Source organism: Anolis carolinensis, chromosome 2 (assembly GCF_035594765.1).
Source record: "Anolis carolinensis isolate JA03-04 chromosome 2, rAnoCar3.1.pri, whole genome shotgun sequence".
In the NCBI taxonomy this organism is placed as follows: domain Eukaryota; kingdom Metazoa; phylum Chordata; class Lepidosauria; order Squamata; family Dactyloidae; genus Anolis; species Anolis carolinensis.
In genome coordinates, this window is record NC_085842.1 from 117,805,064 (window position 1) to 117,824,734 (window position 19,671).

Sequence of the window (19,671 nt, forward strand, 5' to 3'; positions counted from 1 at the left end):
GCAGTGTGGACTTAGATAACCCAGTTCAAAGCAGATATTGTGGGATTTTCTGTCTTGATATTCTGGGTTATATGGCTGTGTGGAAAGGCTATGGGTTGTATGGCAGTGTACATGAGGCCAACCTCTCCTTCCTCTCTCATCTTCCTCCTCCTCCTGCTCCCATCCTTCCTATCCCTTCTCGGCATCCTCCTGGCGCGGGGGCCGGCGGGAGTCCGCAGGCCCCGCCCACCCATTCATCCCCCACGCGGTGCGCGTTGCCTGCCGGGACTTGTAGGCGGAGCGCGCTTTTCCTTCCTCCTCTTGCTGCTCCTCTGATGGCGGCAGGCAGCTCGGCTCGGGCAGCTCGGCGTTGTTTCAGCCCGTTGCTTCAGCGCGGCCCTCACCCACTCCGCTACGGCAGGTAGGGCTTCCTTGGGCGGCGGTCCTCCCCCCTTTCCCCGTTCTTCGCCTTTCCTTTCCTTTCGCGGGGAGGGCTCGCGAGAGAAAGAGAGAGAGAGCTCGGGGTCACGCGAGGACACTCCCTGGCGCGCCGACAGGGCCTGAGGGAGGCAGCTCGGCGCGGGTTCAACGGCAGCCCAGGCTCAGCGCTCCCCAGTCTCGGCCCACCAAGCCGCAGCCCTCCGCATTCCATCGCACGCAGTTCCCAAACCGCGTTCATTTCTACAGTGTGGATGCTCACTCTCTGCGATCTCATGTCCTGCTTCAATCATCCATTATTTTTATATTCAGTAAAAGTTATGGAAATTGGGTTGCTGTGAGTTTTCTGGACTGTGCGGCCACGTGCCAGGAGCATTCTTTCCTGACGTTTCGCCCACATCTATGGCAGGCACCCCCAGAGGTTGTGAGGTCTGTTGGAATCTAGGCAAGTGGGGTTTATATATCTGTGAAATGTCCAGGGTGGGAGAAAGAACTCTTTATCTGCCTGAGGCAAGTGTAAATGTTTCAATTAGCCAGCTTGGTTAGCATTGAATAGCCTGGCAGCTTCAAATTTATTACATGCATTTATACCCCGCCCTTCTCCCCGAGGGGACTCAAGCCTGACTGCTTCCTGCCTGAGGGAATCCTTTGTTGGGAGATGTTAACTGGCCCTAATTGTTTCTTGTCTGGAATTCCCCTGTATTCTGAGTGTTGTTCTTTATTAACTGCCCTGATTTTAAAGGTTTTTTAAAAATACAGTAGAGTAGCACTTATCCAAAATAAACGGGCCGGCAGAACGTTGGATAAGTGAATATGTTGGATAATAAGGAGGGATTAAGGAAAAGCCTATTAAACATCAAATTAGGTTATGACTTTACAAATTAAGCACCAAAACATCATGTTATACAACAAATTTGACAGAAAAAGTAGTTCAATGCGCAGTAATTCTATGTAGTGATTCCTGTATTTACGAATTTAGCACCAAAATATCACGATGTATTGAAAACACTGACTGCAAAAATGTGTTGGATAATCCAGAACGTTGGATAAGTGAGACTCTACTGTACTGGTTGCTAGATTTTGTTCATCTTCATGGTTTCTTCCTTCCTGTTGAGATTGTCCACATGCTTGTTCGCATGCACTTGATGAACCAAGATAGATACAGCATATTATTTGAGAGCACAGAAATGCTGGACCACTTTAACAACCACTATGTCAGACTAAACTGAGAAGCCACTGAGTTCCACAAACATGTGGACAATTTCAGCAGAAAGGAAATCCATGAAAAAGTACAAAATCTGGATACCAGTATTAAAAAAAACTCTAGAATCAGGCCAGGTCTTAGCCTGCTACCAGAAGGACAGCAGGGAGGGAGTCTTTCTGACTTCTCAGGGAAGAAAGAAGTTCCAGATTCGAAGACTTGCAAATTAAGAACCAAAAGTCATGTTTTACAACAAATTGATAGAAAAAGCAATTCAATACACAGTAACGTTATGTAGTAATTGGTGTATTTACAACTTTAGCACCAAAACATTGCAATCTATTGAAAACATTGACTACAAAAACATTGACTACTAAAAGGCAGACTGCGTTGGATAATACAGAATGTTGGATAAGTGAAGGTTGGATAAGTGAGACTACTGTATAATTGATTTTTGGTAAATTCTTAGCAAAAATTGTGGTTTTTTTTTTGCTAAGAATTTACCAAAAATCAATTATATCTTCATATATTTGGGTGGTTTGTGTTGATCAATAATTGTGCTCCCTACAGCATTCATCCTTTAATCCAGAGCTTTCCAAACTGTTGCGACACATTATTGTGGAGGTATGCCTCCGGTGGCGCAGCAGGTTAAACCACTGAGCTGCTGAATTTTTCTGACGAAAAGGTTGGCAGTTCAAATCCAGGGAGCAGAGTGAGCTCATACTGTTAGCCCCAGCTTCTGCCAACCTAGCAATTTGAAAACATGCAAATGTGAGTAGATCAATAGGTACTGCTCCAGTGGGAAGGTAACAGCGTTCCATGCAGTCATGCCAGCCACATAGCCTTGGAGGCGTCTACTGACAATGCTGGCTCTTTGGCTTAGAAATGGAGATGAGCACCAACCCCCAGAGTTGGACATGACTAGTCTTAATGTCAAGGGGAAACCTTTACCTTTACTATGCCATGCAAACATAGCAAGGAACCTCTGAGTGTATGTGAAATCAATAACATATTTTAATATATATAAATGAACAGCATTTCATGGGATACGCTGCATCCCTAGAAATGTATGCATGTGCCCATAGCTCTTATAATTGTTTGGTTTAGCCACAGGTTTGCTGGTAAAACTGAATTACTCTGTTGCAAAATGGTGCGTATCTAAAAATTGTGTCACCAACATGAAACCTTTGGAAAGCTCCTCTTCATTCATTTCCTCTTGTGTTTCTGCCCATCTAACTATTCAAGTGTAAGAAATGTGTAACCATGGAAACTGGTCCTCCCTCCTCCGCTGGGAGTGTCGTTTGCAGCTCAGAATATCTGATGAGAAACTGAATGGAGTTCTGTGTTCCATGGAGGACCATAGAAAGCACTGCAACTAAATTCAGTTGAAAATGGATACACTTGTCTTCCTATCTGATTGTCTCCACAGTCTTTTCACAATGTACAGTTGAATAAGGCCCTTTTATCTGTATACAGAAGGGAGTATGTGCAATCAGGTGATCTCTCAGTTGGGGAGGAATGTGGTAAATGAACTAGATTCAGGCTTTGTATGATTTTCATCAATTCAGGATTGGGTCAATAAGGGATGTAGAACTAGGTGAACTGCAGGGTGCAGCCTGGATTTTGGGAAGAAGAGACCACATCTCTGAACAGTCGTATTTCAACTGAATTATAAAAAATTGTGGAAGGAAGCAAGCAGCTCATAAAGATATTGCAGAATACTTTAGTGTTGAGGAAAATTCAGGTACTAGGTTTATTGAATCTAGAGTGGGTCCTTGGTACCAACTGGGGTTTGCTTCCAGGATTCCTTGTGTTGATGTTCAAGTCCCATTATGCGCAGTAGCAAAGCGAAATCAGGTTTGCTTTTTGAATTTTTAAAAATATTTTCAAGCTGTGGATGGTTGAACCTGATTGCAGGATCTGCGGATATGGAGAGCCAACTATTTCAATTCATAAGTTCTTCTTCATTCGCACAGTTGTTTCCGACTCTTCGTGACCTCATGGACCAGTCTACACCAGAGCTCCCTGTCAGCAGTCGCCGCCCCTAGTTCCCTCAAGGTCAAGCCAGTCACTTCAAGGATACCATCCATCCATCTATCTCGCCCTTGGTCGGCCTCTCTTCCTTTTCCCTTCCATTTTCCCCAGCATCGTGATCTTTTCCAAGCTTTCCTGTCTTCTTATGATGTAGCCAAAATACTTCATCTTTACCTCTAATATCCTTCCCTCCAGTGAGCAGCCGGGCAATATTTCCTGGATGATGGACTGGTTGGATCTTCTTGCGGTCCAAGGCACTCTCAAGATTTTCCTCCAGCACCAAAGTTCAAAAGCATCTATTTTCCTTCGGTCAGCCTTATGGACCAGCTCTCGCAACCATAGGATACTATGGGGAATACCATTGCTTTCACTATGCGGGCCTTTGTTGACAGTGTGATGTCTCTGCTTTTCACTATTTTATCAAGGTTGCCCATTGCTCTCCTCCCAAGAAGTAGACGTCTTCTGATTTCCTGGTTGCAGTCTGCATCTGCAGTGATCTTCGCGCCTAGAAATATAAAGTCTGTCACTGCCTCCACGTCTTCTCCTTCTATTTGCCAGTTATCAATCGGTCTAGTTCCCATAATCTTGGTTTTCTTGATGTTTAACTGCAGACCGGCTTTTGCACTTTCTTCTTTCACCTTGGTGATAAGGCTCCTGTGATGACTCATGGGCCATGTAGTCCCGTTCCTAGTACTGTTGTGAATGATGAAGAGGAAAACTTGGGTTTTCCACCATTTCAGCCAGAAAAGGAACTATCCCAGCCAGAAATTGAGCCTTTGCACCTGCAAGAGATTTGTCTTCCAGAAGTCTGTCAAACAAGCCCCGAGCCAAAATCTCCCCCGTTTTCTCGCCATGATTTTTGTAAACAACAGAGGGGAGTTCAACAGGCGTCTCGCAGGAGTGCTAGGATAGCTGCTAAGCATTCAGCTGATTAAGCCTGCTTTCCATGGGAAACTTTAAGGAGTCATGCATCTGGACTCAGAGAATAGCTTTCGTTTCTGGTTCTCCAGAGAACTGCTCTTTGGCGGGAAAACTAGACCCTATTTAGGTGTTTTGCCCACGGAGGGATCTTGCGGAGTCAATTCGTCAGCTACCGGAGCAGCGTGTGTGGACAGCTACTCCTGCTTTCAAGCCTTTGTTCCTGTTCCAAGCCTTCGTTCTCAGCCTTGTTTTCTCCCCGGATCTTGCCTTGTTTCCAGGACCTCGCCAAGTAATTACCACGGATCTTGTTCTTGCTCCTCGTTTCCTTGTTGCCTTGAATCAAGCTTTGTGTGCCAAGAATCAAGTTATTTCCTAGCCTTGCTCAAGTTCATGGACTAAAGGACCTTGTCATCTCCCCTCACTTGCTTGGCAAGTGAGAGTTTCGGTTATTGGATTACAACTTTGGACCTTAATATTTCATATTGGACATTGCTTTTTTGGACTAATTTTGACCTTTCCTGAAAGGTCTACTTCTGGACTATTTCCTAAACTTGTTTTTATTAACTTTATATATTTCCTTAATAAAGATATTAGATAGAATCTGGCCTCTGTGTATGGTTATTGGTGCTCTGCAGCCTGGGTCGTGACAGCTCCTCAGCTTCTCCTCACTTTCAGCCATCAGAGTGGTATCATCTGCATACCCAAGGTTGTTAATGTTAAACTTTTTTCATAAGTTCTACAGATCTTATTAATTCAGTGATGCTGTTCTAATCAGGACTGGCAATTGGATTTAGGTTTTGATGTTTAAATGAGGAATGTAAATGTTCAACTATTTAATCCTCACTCATAAAGACAAATTATTGCTGTGTTAATCTCCCTGTTGCAGGATAAAAGTAGTTTGATGAACATTCTTGCTGTATTTGAAAATTATCCCCCCCCCAATGTGTTTTGTTCATAAAACATGTTTCCTCCACAAAAACAGGCATTCTGCAGAGGAAATGTAATTGTGCACAGAAAGCAGAGTTTTTGTGCAAAAAGGAGTGAATTTTAAGACATTGGAAACTAGGATAAAATCATCAAGAATTCTTGTTGGATTATTATTATCAAAGCTGACTGTCAGGAATTTTCAGTCTGGGAACAAATAATTATGAATATTCTTTCCATCCCTAATTTAAAGAAGGAAAATCATGGAAAATGCCATAGCTAAAATTTGGACTTCCCCAACAGAAATTGTAAACAATCAGTATGGAATCCTTTCTTATAATGTGTGTAATATATAGTATGCAATAAATGATATAGTAGTAAAGGCATAAGATTTTGCCAGCAACTTAGCCTTCAGCACAGTCTATTCTGTCTTGATTCTTTTCCCCATTTGCCTATAACAGCACTGATGTAAAACCTTCAACAGATAAATTGGTAAAACTGCAGTGTAAATAAAAAATATAATATTAGATCCACAACTGAAAACCAAGAACTCAGTAGTACAACCAGTACTAAAGCAACATTTTGCCTTTGCCTCCTTTCACACTTTACTAGTGGATCAAATTGCAAAAAGCATTTCCCAGATATTCTCCAGTCATTTGAAGATGTTGGTTCATTCCTGTGTCTGTTGCCATTCAGGCAAGTCCCTTCACAACCTTCTTCCTTCCTCAATCCACCCACGTCTCAGAGGATAGGGCTCCCAAAGTTCAGTGTCTGCACACTTTCCTAACGTATGTGACACATTTTAAAGGAAAGATGCTGTCCAGTTTATTTGTATTTCCATTTCCATAGTAAATCTTATCAGCATTTGATGTTTATAGCCAAAGGCATTTAAGTCAAGAAGTAAAACTGTTAAATTATATGTTTGTACTATGATTTAGGTGTACCTGCGTAGGTAAGCACAGACTTACCTAATAAGTCAACAGCCATAAGCCAACAGCTGTAGAATTTAAAGCCACAATTGCCTTGTAGTGTTTCAAATACAGTGTTCCCTCACTTATCGCGGGGGTTACATTCCAGGACCACCCGTAATAAGTGAAAATTCTCAAAGTAGGGACGCTATATTTATTTTAATATTTATACATTACTTTAGTAGTTATACACTATTTTAAGTCTTTATCAACCAATTGTGTGTTGATAAATCGGCTCCTTCTCCCGTTGCCACTTGGGCTCCTTTTCTCTCCCTTTGGCTTCTCCTTCCTCCCTTCCTTAGGCTGTAAATTGTAATTTTTTTATTATTTGTACTATTATTTTAGAGTTTATTGAAAAACCGCGAAACAGCGAATCCACAAAAAGTGAACTGCGAAGTGGTGAGGGAACACTGGATAGGGACTGATAATAAACTTTTCAAAAGTCAGCACAATGTAGTAGTTTTTAGTATTAGGGTCGCCATAAGTCAGAAACGGACATAGTAACCCACTAAGTGTAGTCACACACTCTCAGCCCCAAAAAACACCATGTTAGGCTTACCATAAATCAAACAATTTGAAGACATATGGATGTTGATGTCTTCTTAGACTGTACCTAAAATTGTGTTTGCTATGGAAATGTTGGTAAGGTTTTGAGCTCTGTCAATTTGAAGCAAAAGTAGTGGCATTTTGAAATTTTTGTGCCTAGATTCATCTTGACAGAAGCATAGCTTTGATTTTATCTTTTGGCCAAAATCAAACCTGTGTTTTTGCAAACTTAGCCCCTTTCCCCCAGTGTCTTCCCTGGTGAATGAATTCAGCTTGACTAAATAATAAGCTGTAGTCTATTTGTTGCAGACTTCTTAAATGAGCCAGGGATTTCAATGATTCTCTATTCAAACCTCAAAGCTGCATGTGAACGGTTTTCATTTTGCACCCTTCCTTTGTAAGACCTGTGTTCTTTCTCTACTAGAAAAAAATCTAAATAGAAATTCCTTTCTTGTTAGCTTAGTACAGAAGTAGCCCTCTTGACATTGACCTGAACAGCTGCAGCTATCCAAGTCCAGTAGATGATTCATTATTTTCAAAAACGAAACAGTTGCCTCATATTCATTTTGCCCATTTTCTTTGTGCCGTTTCAGAGGCTTCCTCTCAGCCTTCAGCACTGCTGCACAGCAGAGAAGTACAGGGGATGACTGTGGGCCAGAAGATCCTAATGATGAACCAAGGCATCTCCTAAATGAAAACGGTTTAGAGCACAAGGCCATCAAACTAGAAGAACAAGTCCGTGTCTTAACAGTAAGTACCTTCACTGAGCTATATATTTTCTGCAAATGTCTAGCTTTCAGTGTGTGACCTAAATACCCAGCAACATCATCCACTTGCACCATGAAGCAAAAATACAAAATGATAAGAGAAAGAGATAAGTAGCAAAACTTGGTTGTTTCTTACAGGGGGTTTATAGGTTACAGTTAAGTGAGAAAATGATTTTTTTTAAATGGACCTGAACCCAATGGAACTGAACTAGAAAATGTCCAAGAATGATGCAGGAATGTTGGTAGATTAGACCCAAAATATGCCAAGTTAGCATTTTTTTTTGTAAATGACCTACATAATTGAAATAATTTCTACAGTTAGTAAAAACAGTGTTCCTGTTCTTCCTAAGCTGTCACTGAAAATTGTATTTGTCCAACAGACTGTAACCTATTCTCTTTCTCGATGTTTGTAGATGTTTAAAATATTCATTACTCTGTTCCTTTGGACGAAGAGCTCGTATTTGACCCTGTTTCTTGCTCTGTGTTCAGGAACGATATCAGAGAGCCCTAACAGATTCTGAAAATGTCAGGCGAAGGACGCAAAAGTTTGTAGAGGATGCTAAGATTTTTGGTAAGTAAAAAGGTGCCTGGGACACACATACCTACCTGGCTATGTGAAGTGTTTAAAGCAGGGGTCCCCAAACTAAGGCCCGTGGGCCGGATGCAGCCCTCCAAGGTCATTTACCTAAACTTGAGACTTAGGGTTGACCCAAGTCTGAAACGACTTGAAGGCACACAACAACAGTCCTGATTTTGGACTATTTCATCATAGTCCGTCCCTCTAACAGTCTGAGAGACCGTGAACTGGCCCTCCACTTAAAAAGTTTGTGGACCCCTGGTTTAAATTTTTAAAATGCTACCCACGAACATGTTTATACTGTGGCACTCAAAGGGCTCATGTGGGCCAGAGTGAAGTTGCTTAATACCATTAGAAAAAAAATTCCAGGAGATTCTTTGAGGGAACAACGGCAGTGGTACAATTCTGTTTCTCCACCATGATTACAATATCTGTAAAAGATATTGAATAAGTCCTATAATATGCTCTTGGGTCATACTTCAGCTTTTCTGTCATTCATGTTCTAGCCATTTTCAACCCTCTGTTTCGTTGCACCAAGTTCCCTGGTAGCCCATAGAACCAGCTAAGTTTTCTGTCCTGGCAAAGAATGCTTTGAAGCAATTTCAGCTGCCTAGAGCATTTCTCCATTCTGCAGAGTGACTAAGTGCTTTGACAAGATACACCAGTCATCTGAAGTGGAAACATCCCACGGGTTTCAGGAAGTCTCTAAGACATCTTCAACTTCCTGGACAAACCATCTTAATAGATCCCCCATTTTCTACAAAGAGGAATAGCTACCCTAAAAAGGGGGAATCATTATAGTAGTATAATTAGATTTTGTTTTAAAAAAAACAGAATTGATGTCTCAAAAATTTTCAACTTAGCTAAGGTTTGAAATGGTCATGTACAAGAAATGGGAAAAAGATGAAATCACCAAAGAGGAATTCAAATGAATAGCCAGCATATGTAGGGAGAATGAAATCTGAAGTATACAATCAGCTCAGGCTTTCCAAAGAGTTTAAAAACAATAAAAGGGTCTTTTATGGTTATATCTAGCAAAAGGAAGAACAAGGAAATAGTAGGATCACTGCATTGAATTGATGGGGAAAAAGGCTAATAAGGGACAGAGAAAATGCAGAAAACAACAATCTGTGTTCAAGCTGTGCAATACGGTGCAGACAAGGTAATAGGGGAAATGCACCCAGAATAGGTAAAGAAGTAGTCAAGGAATACCTGGCTACTCTAAATTAATTCAATTCTCCAGGGCCAGATGAATTATATCCAAGAGTATTGAAGGAACTGGTAGAAGTTATTTCAGAACCACTGGCAATAATCTTTGAGGAGAAGAAGAGAAGTCTCGGCAGACTGGATTGGGGCAACTGTTGTTCCTATCTTCAAAAAGGTAGTGGGGGGTGATAACCCAAATAATTACTGTCCCGTCAGCCTGACATAAATATCAGGAAGGATTCTGGAGCAGATCTTTAAACAGTTTGTATTCACTTAGAAAAGAATGTTGTGATCACAAAAAGTCAGCATGGATTTCTCAAAAACAATTCATGGCAGGCTAATCTTATCTCTCTTTTTTGATAGAGTTATAAGCTGGGTAGATGAAGAGAATGCTGTGGGTGTAGCATACTTTGATTTCAGTAAGGTCTTTGAAAAAGTTCCCCATGACATTCTCATAAATAAGGTCGTGAATTGTGGACTAGACAATGCTACTTTTAGATCAATGCTTCTCAACCTGTGGGTCTTCAGGTGTTTTGGCTTACAACTCCCAGAAATCCAAGCCAGTTTACCAGCTGTTAGGGTTTCTGGGAGTTGAAGGCCAAAACATCTGGGGATCCACAGGTTGAGAACCCCAGTGTTAGATGGATTGGGAATTGGTTCACTGGATGCACCCAAAGGGTGCTTACCAATGGCTCCTCTTTCATCATCTTGGAAAGAAGTAACTAGTGAGGTGCCATAAAACTCAGTCTTGAGCCTAGCACTACTCAACATCTTTATCAATGACTTGGATGACAGAATGCATGCTTATCAAGTTTGCAAATGACACCAAATTAGGAGGGATTGCTTAGTGTGATGACTCATGGGCCATGTAGTCCCGTTCCTAGTACTGTTGTGACAGATGAAGAGGAAAACTTGGGTTTCCCACCGTTTCTGCCGGATTTGGAGCCCTTGCAGCTGCAAGATGTTTGCCCACAAGAAGTCAGCCAAACAAGCCTTGAGCAGAAATCTCCCCCATTTTCTCGCCGCCTTTATTATAATCAAGATAGAAGCGCTCGGGAGGCGACTCGCAGGAGCGCCAGGATTGCTGCCAGACAATTAGATGATTAAGTCTGTTTCCCTTGGGAAAGTTTAAGGAGTCCTGCATCTGGACACAGAATAGGTTTCGTTTCTTGTTCCCCAGAGAAAGTGTTCTTTGGCGGGAAAACAAGATCCTATATAGGTGTTTGGCCACAAGGATTCCTTGCGGAGTCAATTCGTCAACTTCGGGAGTAGATTGTGTGTGGACTACGCTACTTCAGTTTCCAGGACCTTGTTCTCGTTCCCGCCCTGCCTTGTTCCCTGGACCTCGCCACGGATTTTTGCCACGGACCCTGTTCTTGTTCCTCGCTTCTTGTTACCTTGAATCAAGCCTTGTTTGCCAAGAATCTAGTTTGCTCTCCAGCCTTGCATCAAGCTCCATGGACTAAAAGGACCTTGTCATTTCCCCTCACTTTGCTTGGCAAAGTGTGTGTTTCGGTTATTGGATTACAACTTTGGACTTTAATATCTCATATTGGACATTGTTTCCCTGGACTATATTTGACCTTTCCTGAAAGGTCTACTTCTGAACTATATTCTACACTTATTTTTATTGACTTTATATATTTCCTTAATAAAGATATTAGATAGATTCTGGTCTCTGCGCATGGTTATTGGTGCTCCGCAGTCTGGGTCCTGACACTTAGGCCCCTTCCCCACATCTGAATAAAATCCCACATTTTCTGCTTTGAACTGGAATATATGACAGTGTGGACTCAGATAACCCAGTTCAAACCAGATATTGTAGGATTTTCTGCCTTGATATTCTGAGTTATATGGCTGTGTGGAAGGGTCCTTAGACCCCAGAGGACAAGATTGGAATCAAAAATGATCTTAACAGATTAGAGAACGGGGACAAAACTAACAAAATGAACTTCAATAAGGAGAAATGCACGGATATAGGATGGGTAAGACCTGGCTTGAAAACAGTCCATGTGAAAGGGATCTAGGAGCCTTCATAGACCACAAGCTGAACATAAGTATGATGTGGCAGCTAAAAGAGCCAATACGATCCTAGGCTGCAAAAGGAGTATAGTCTAGATTGAGGGAAGTAATAGTCCCACTCTATTCTGCTTTGGTCAGACCTTATCTGGAATACTCTGTCCAGTTCTGGGTACCGCAATTCAAGAACAATATTAAGAAGCTAGAACGTGCCCGGAGAAGGGTGACCCAAATGATCAAAGGTTTGGAAATCAAGCCCCATGAAGAGCAGCTTAGGGAGATGGGCAGGTTTAGCTTGGAGAAAGGAGGCTGGGGACACGATAACCATGTTTACATTTTTTTAAAGGACATCCCATTGAGAAGGGATCACAGGTTTTTTTTAATGCTCAAGAGACTTAAGACATGAAGCAATAGATTGGCAAATAGGCAAACATTAGAAAGAACTTCCTGATAGTAAGAGCTGTTTGGCAGTGGAGTATGCTGCCTTGGAAGGTGATGGAGTCTCCTTAACTGGAAGTTTTTAAGTAGAGGCTGGATAACCATCTGTTAGGTGTGTTTTGATTTTATTCTCCTGCATGGCAGAAGGGGGTTAGACTGAATGGGTCTTGTGATCTCTTCCAACTGGATTCTATTACTGTTTTCACATCTACCTGCCCTTGATACTTTTTTCAGTAATAACTGAAAAAAAATCTATAAGGATTTGAGTGCAAAGCTCTTATAACTACTGATTCTTGTGCAGAATCTAGAATTGACACAGTCTTAAAAACAACTTGCATGTGAATTTTATTAATTAAATAATCTGCCTTATACTACAAGAAGGCTTGATAAACTAAGGCTTGAAGCAGTCATGCATGCATCTTCAGTTTCATTGATTTAAGAGGTATTTCTCATTTTAAAGTGAGAGTCTAGCATACAATGCACATCCTCTGACATTCTTTCCAGAGATGTTGTTAACTGATGATTCTAGCCAGTTAGAACTCTGTATTACTAAGTTTTTGTATTCTAAAACAGTTCTGTGGACATTTACACAGCAGAAGGTAAATCGTGTCAATTTCAGAAATCAAAGAGCAACTGTAAGGGAACTCAAACATTTGCTACTGTCTCTGAAACCCAGTATCAGGGTTTTTTTTCTGAATCCTTGGAAACAAAGAATATTACAAGAACTGTAATAACCATCTAAATTCTGAATAGCTGTTTTCTTAATGTCTTGATGTTTTGTGTATGTATCTACAGGCATCCAGAGCCTCTGCAGAGACCTGGTGGAGGTAGCAGATATCCTAGAGAAGACAAAAGAGTGTGCTGTAGCGGAACATAATGACCCAGCTTTGACACTGAAGAAGATTTATGAAGGCTTGTCACTCATAGAGTCCAAACTACAAAGTATATTTGCTAAGCACGGCCTGCAAAAAATGAATCCCGTTGGTGGCAAATATGATCCATATGATCATGAAATAGTATGTCATGTCCCAGCCGAGGAAATGCATCCAGGCACTGTGGCATTAGTGACTCTGGATGGCTACAAACTCCATGGCCGCACCATTAGACATGCACATGTAGGTGTGGCTGTAGAATCACATGAATGATTTAGACATGTATGGTGGTACTTGAGATTCAAAAGAACTGGTATAGCTGTCCACATGACTATTGCTGCTGGGGCATTTCTATTTATTAAGCTAAGCTTGTATTATATGCTGTGGCCTCTCAGGATGGGCACAGCAGCTTGGCCTTTGCTTCCAAGATGTACAGTTATTTAATGTCACTTTTCCTATGTTATAAATATTTTTTCCAGATGTTTTTCAGACAGGTAATCTGGCCTTTTCTGTTGTGATTCTCAGGTCTGCATTAATTTTGTCAATGGGTTTGGAAGAAGAAAGGAATTATAGAACATTGTTATGCATTCTTCTTTTCCTCTCGCTTGTACTCCTCTGCACATTTTCCCAAATCTGCTTCAGATACCATTGGGAGATGATTTGGGGCCCTCAGATGAAAGGTGAAAAACGTCTTTCTAGTACTGTATGTTCTGCAAAATGACAGATGAGTAGATACAATCTCTAATATTCCAAATTGGGGAAGTGTTGCATAGCAATTTGTGAAGGGTCTAAATTTTAATCCCTAGTATTTCTGAATGGGCTTCCAAAAATTCCTGCCTGTCCCTGGAAAGCAGTGACAAGTTCATGTAGACAATACTGAACTGGTAAAACTTTCTATAAGTCACCTTTCTTTCTGAAAAATAAAAAAGTCTGAACAGTTGAGCAAGATTTGGACCCAAATTCTGTGTAGCCCAGCATCTCAATTGTAGTCGTAATCAATTTGAAGACCCTGAGGAAGCATTCAAGCACCAAATAGTTTGAGATGCTGTTTGCTAGAAAAAGCATAAAAAAGCATCAAACATTTCTTCTTCCTAGAGGTATTGCTCTATTTTGATTTCTCCTTTCTGCTCCTGTTGTAGTGTATCATACACTGTTTGAATGCTGCTGCAGAGAAAACTACACACAGTTTTAAAAGTGTGGTTGGGAAATTGAAAGGTAATTTTTAAATATAATCTCGCAATGATCCCTGAAAGGGGATTTTGCCATTTTCTTCACTCCTGTGTACTGGGCTAACATGTTCAGCTATGTGCTACAATGCCAAGATTCCTTTCCTACTTTAAATGTCTCCCGGCCTAAATTTCATCAGTGTATAAATGATAGGGAAATCATGCCTCACTTTGTGTTTAACATACACTTTGGGAGCCAGTGTGATAAAATGCTTTGAGTGTTAGGCTATGGCTCTGGAGACCAGGTTTGAATCCCCACCCAGCCATGAAAGCCTACTGGGTGACCATAGGCAAGTCACTTTTCCATAGCCTCAGAGGAAGGGCACGGCAGATCTCCTGTGAACAGATCTGGGCAAGAAAACTTGATGATAAATTCACCATAAATCAGAAGCAACTTGAAGGCACACAACAATAGCAATCATCTTCATCTGCAATGTTAATTTCTATTCTCTTGGTTTGAAGAGATTTCTTTGTTTAATGACCTTGAGTAATTTGGTGCCATCCACAAATTGGCTCACCTCACAGTTCATCTGTAACTATGGGTAACTTATAAACTAGTTAAATGCATTGGTTCTAACATAAAACCCTGAACGACCTCACTGCTTACATCCCAGTGTTCCAGAAACTTTCAATGTACTCCTACTGTGTACTTCCTGTTCTTTAAGCAATTATCGATCCAAAGACTTCCTTTTATGCCAAAATTTCTCAGTTGACTCAAGAGATTTTGATTAGTTACTTTACCATAATGTTTTCAAATATTCAAATATATTATGTTGCCGGATCACCCCATTCATATATTTGTTGACTCTTGAAAAACCAAAAGATAATTGAAAAATGGATTTTGTGTTAGCAAAAGTGATGTTGGCGTTTTTTTAGGGGGGGGGGGGGGGGTTCAACAAAACTTGGCCTTCTTTGTTAGGAATGGGCAAAGTCTAGTTCTCCATATGTTGCTGTGCTGTAACTCCCAGGAGTCCTCATCATTGGTTGTGTTGGAAGTTGCCATCCAATATCTGGAAGCCTATGCCATTTTCCACAAATTTACCTGGAATAGATATTAAGATGGCTAGCCTGTAATTTCCTTGATTCATGCGTATCACAATTGAACGTCACTTCACTCATTGCATAATTTTGTTAAGTTAGCGTTTTTATGTCAAAATCTTTAAGAACCACTGGAGAATACTAACCATCATTTGCCTTAGTGATTGGATTTGCACATTCTTAATTACTTTCTTATTGCAATTTACACATTTCTTTTTGTAATTTAAGCAGCACTCCTCTATACGAGTGTATGAAGCGCAGTGGTGTCCTTTTATTGAATTGTTGCTACCTTTCCTCATCTATGAGGCAGCTTCCAGCTGAGCTTCTGTTGTGGTTTTGAACCACTTCCAGTATTTTAAAAGCCTTGATTTTCTTTCAACCTTTTTCTCAGTCTCCTTGATTTTTGGAAAATGAAGCTCTCTCTTTTTTGAAGGTAAATATGGTTATAGTTGCAGCTTTCCACTTATATACAGATTGAATTTAATGGCCCCATGACTACTGTTTCCAGTATGTTTCAAGAGAATCCAAGAGAGTTCACATCAAATCCAATGCTCCATTTAGGATGAAATCCCTGGTTGTTTACATCATCCCAACTGTTCTAGGGCAAAATGATTAAGGATATCTAGACAAATTACTTCTTTTTCATAATACTAATGAATAATAATAATAATAATAATAATAATGAACCCACCTCTTTCTGGAGCTCAAGGCGGGATACAACATCATTAAAACAAGAGGTAGAACACTATTGAATATACAGTTACCAAACTATGTGTGAAAGTAATCAGTCATTTCTACAGTGATCTTATTTGGATGCTTCCGTTACTTATTTCTTCATCTGCAGATCATCCTGGCCATTTTAGTCTGGTGTAAGGAGGAAACATTAGTGTGTCCCCAAAACTAAATTATTTTTAGTAAAAGTAAAGGCTTCTCCCTGACATCAAGTCCAGTCATATCTGACTGGGTGTCTGACTCCAGGCACATCTCCATTTCTAGGCCAAAGAGTCGGCATTGTCCTTAGACATCTCCAAGGTCATGTGGCTGGCATGACTGTAAAATTATTTTTGCGAAGTAATATTTTAAATGAACATGAACCAATGAGTTTAAACTATAAGAAAGGAAATCCCACATAAACATTTGGAAAAACTTGAGTCTTTCAATAGACGGCCTCGGAGGGTAGTGGACTCTTTATCTTTGGATATCTTTAAACATAGCATGGGTGGGGATCTATTGAGAGTGTTTTTGTTGTGTACAGTACTCATGATGGTAGGAGATTGAATGAGATGGTCCTTGTGGCTCTTTCCAGCTCATTGATTCTATGAACTTTCCTTTGAGTCTTGACTGAGATGTCTTATTTTTCTATATGTAAAGTGGGCAAATGCCTCATCACAGGAATGTTGTAAAGAGTAAACAGTTGTGAAACACTTTGAAGATGAGAATCTTGTTGGCTGCTGAATGATATAGAATTGGGATGTCTGACAAGAATTTCTAAAACTTCATTTGTCAATTCCTTTGGAAATTGGAGGTTTTCCCAATCTGCTTGACTGTCCCAAAACTGAAGTTAGCACAGTGATACATGCGGGTTTAGGGTTAAATTCATCATAAGTCTAATTACTGCATCATTAAAAATAGAACCAAGATTTGCATGTTTTGTAGATCAAAACTCCCATTCCCAGCATCTCCAGTTGAAAAATCTTTTAAGAAAGTACGACTGGGAGAGACATCAGCCTGGCAGGTCTTATCACCAGAGGCGGTTCTACCACCAGGCAAACTAGGCATTTGCCTGTGGCACCATGTTGTTGGGGGCACCATCGAGGCAACTCTTATCTCCTGTGGCAGGAAGAAGCTGAGGTTGCCGCTTTGGGGAGCAGAGAAGCTCCCCAAAGCAAGATGGCACTGGCGGTGGGCGGGGCCTGGGCTTGAAAACATGGCGAAAAATCAGACGCCACATTCCCGGCCGCAGCCACTAGGGGAGCTCTTGCCAGAAGCATGAACTTGCTTTTCTGGGGCAGTAATTGGCAGCTCCCAGAACAAATTGGAGCCCTGCCAAGGAGAGGCCCAGCCAAGGAGTCCTGCCTCCTCGGGGCTTCAGCAGTCTGGCTGGTTTGGGGCAAAGTTTCCTGGGAAAAAACGAGGCCAATGAGTTATGGGGGCAAAGAGGCCTTGTGAGGCCTTCCTGGAAGCCTCGCCAGGAAGGCATTGGCGAATTGGGGAGTGAGAACGAAGGTGTTTGGAGCTTTGCGGAACACTTTTATTTTTCAGTGATTTGTTATTTGGGGGGCACCAAAATTTCTGTTTGCCTACACTTGAAAATTACCTTGGACCGGCTCTGCTTATCACTACCAGCTAGAATAGATAGGACTATGTGGACTTGTGATCATCAATATAAGGAAGCTTTCCAGCCCTTTTATGATCTTGACTTGTTGGTCAACATTTCTTAATTAAATTATTTCCCATACATTTTTGAGTATGATTTAATTAGTGCTGGAAAGATTAAAAATAGAATGGGAAGCAGTCTTTTGCTGAACTATTAGGTAGTGGTAGTCAGGGCCGGCCGGAGATATTTTTAAATGTTAAGCGGGGGTGCTAAAAAGCGCCCCCGCCACCGGCCCCGCCTCCGACGCCCTGGCCCCGCCCAGCGTGCCCTGGCCCCGCCTCCCACGCTGTGTGGGAGGCGGGGCCAGGGCGAATAGTGCGGGGGGCGGGGCCAGAGTTGGCCCCGCCCCCCGCCCAGCGTGCCCTGGCCGCGACCAGGAAGTAAGGCCCGAATGGCCTAGCTGTGCTGTGCGCGTGCGCACAGCACAGCTAGGCCATTTTGCCCTTAGTAACAAACTAAGGGCAAAAATGGCTTATCTGGCTGTGCGCATGCGCACAGCACAGATAGGCCATTTTTGCCCTTAGTTTGTTACTAAGGGCAAAATGGCCTAGGTGCTTGGCGCGGGCGCGGGGATTGAAGCCCCGCGGGCCCGCGCCAACACCGGAGGCGTCGGTGGCGCTACGGGTCGCTGTCGACGCCTCGACAGCGCCCCTAGCAGCCAGCGGCCGCCTAGTAACAACCGGCCCTGGTGGTAGTCAAAAACATTAGGAAAAGTCCTGAACCAGAAACTGAAATCTGCATTTAGATTTTTTTTTTCTACAAAAAATTGACAAACCTGAATAAACAATTGAGGTGATCTTGAACTAAGCAGAAATTAATTCAGTTAAATGCTGGCCTTAACACAAAGGTTCTTTTGTTGGATGGAAGTGAAACAAAACCCATGCTGTTTTGAGCACTGCTTTATAAGCCATGGGCTCTGGCCTCTAATAGATAACAAAAAATTTGGCAACACTAAAAGGTTTCAGAATGCTACCCATTTACACAACTTGTAAACAACAATGTGTACTCTGCAGAAAATTCTTCAGCTGTACTTCATACAAAAGAAAATCGGCCTGTTTAGCAAACCTTGCAAATGCTGAATTATTATCAGTAAATATTTGGTATTATTTCTGTTTTATATACCTGTATTACATGAAATCACATAAAAAATTCTTGAGAAGAAAGGGTTATGAGTGGAAGAGGTTTAAGAAGCCCTGTTGAGAATATACTGTTGTCTGCAAATCTCGTATTGTACCCTTCCAGGATGTTTGTCTTCCAAAACAGCTGTGAATATCTTCTGAATAAAATACACCTAGCCAGAAATCTAGAAATGTCTTATTTCTTGCTGTTTCCGAAACAAAAAGGATTCTTAAAGGAGTGAGATTTAATTATGCTGCTGTTTTGAAAAAGCCAACGTGCTTTGTACATGGCCCTACTGGTAGCTGTGTATTGTTGCTGACTCAGTACAGCCACTATCCAGTGCACAGTTTCCTTCAGTTCTCAATTGCAACATCAAATCCAGTCATTGGCTGAATGCTTTGACAAAGGCTTTTATTTATTTCAAGACTTTAAAAGCTTCTGCCACAAAAATACCATAGAGATACTTTATTTCACTTTGTTGTTTGACTTAACATAGTTACTCTTGTGGAGGCTAGTTTTTCCTGGTCTCTCAAACATTCCTTTTGTTCAGTTCTTCAGGTCTGTCCAGTGTTTGCATTGTGCAGATTTTACACAAGTCATAAACACTCAAAAATTGTTTCATCGGAGGGTAAATAACTAATTGGGCACCAGTGCCCCCCCCTTTTTTTCTTTTTTTTAAAAATGGAGCTGCCAAGGAGTTGAGGGCCTGGTGTGGCCACTAGTTGAGACTGGTGTGATACATGATATGCTCATGAAAACAGAAGTCCAGTTGGGTCAAATGAAGGTCTTATTTAATACTAGAGTGTTTCTCAGGTACATCTACATTGCGGTGTGCATCTACACTGCAGAATGAATGCAGTTTGGCATCATTTTAACTGCCATGGCTCAATGTTATGAATCCTGGAAGTTGTAGGCTGCACAAGATCCTTAGTTTTTTTATGTGTGCCTTAATCTCCATCACAGACTATATAAACAGTGCAGAATTGCAGCAGTTTGTCAACATTAATGGCCATGAATCAAT

At 41.5% G+C, this 19,671-nt stretch overlaps 1 protein-coding gene across 1 annotated transcript; it reads left to right on the top strand.

The window, feature by feature from the left end:
- Positions 1–170: 170 nt before the first annotated feature.
- On the top strand, positions 171–18,833 carry grpel2 (GrpE like 2, mitochondrial). The gene is made up of 4 exons (XM_003217356.3): positions 171–400; positions 7,605–7,761; positions 8,268–8,349; positions 12,814–18,833. The coding sequence occupies exons 1-4, from the start codon at positions 315–317 to the stop codon at positions 13,161–13,163; spliced, it is 675 nt and encodes a 224-aa protein (XP_003217404.1). The 5' UTR covers positions 171–314; the 3' UTR covers positions 13,164–18,833.
- The last annotated feature ends 838 nt before the right edge of the window (positions 18,834–19,671 follow it).

Bases quoted from the DNA above. Each gene is read 5' to 3' on its own strand.
- grpel2 (XM_003217356.3), top strand. From the start codon at position 315: ATGGCGGCAGGCAGCTCGGCTCGGGCAGCTCGGCGTTGTTTCAGCCCG. The intron at 401-7,604 runs GTAGGGCTTCCT...GTGCCGTTTCAG, and splicing joins CACCCACTCCGCTACGGCAG to AGGCTTCCTCTCAGCCTTCA. The intron at 8,350-12,813 runs GTAAGTAAAAAG...ATGTATCTACAG, and splicing joins AGAGGATGCTAAGATTTTTG to GCATCCAGAGCCTCTGCAGA.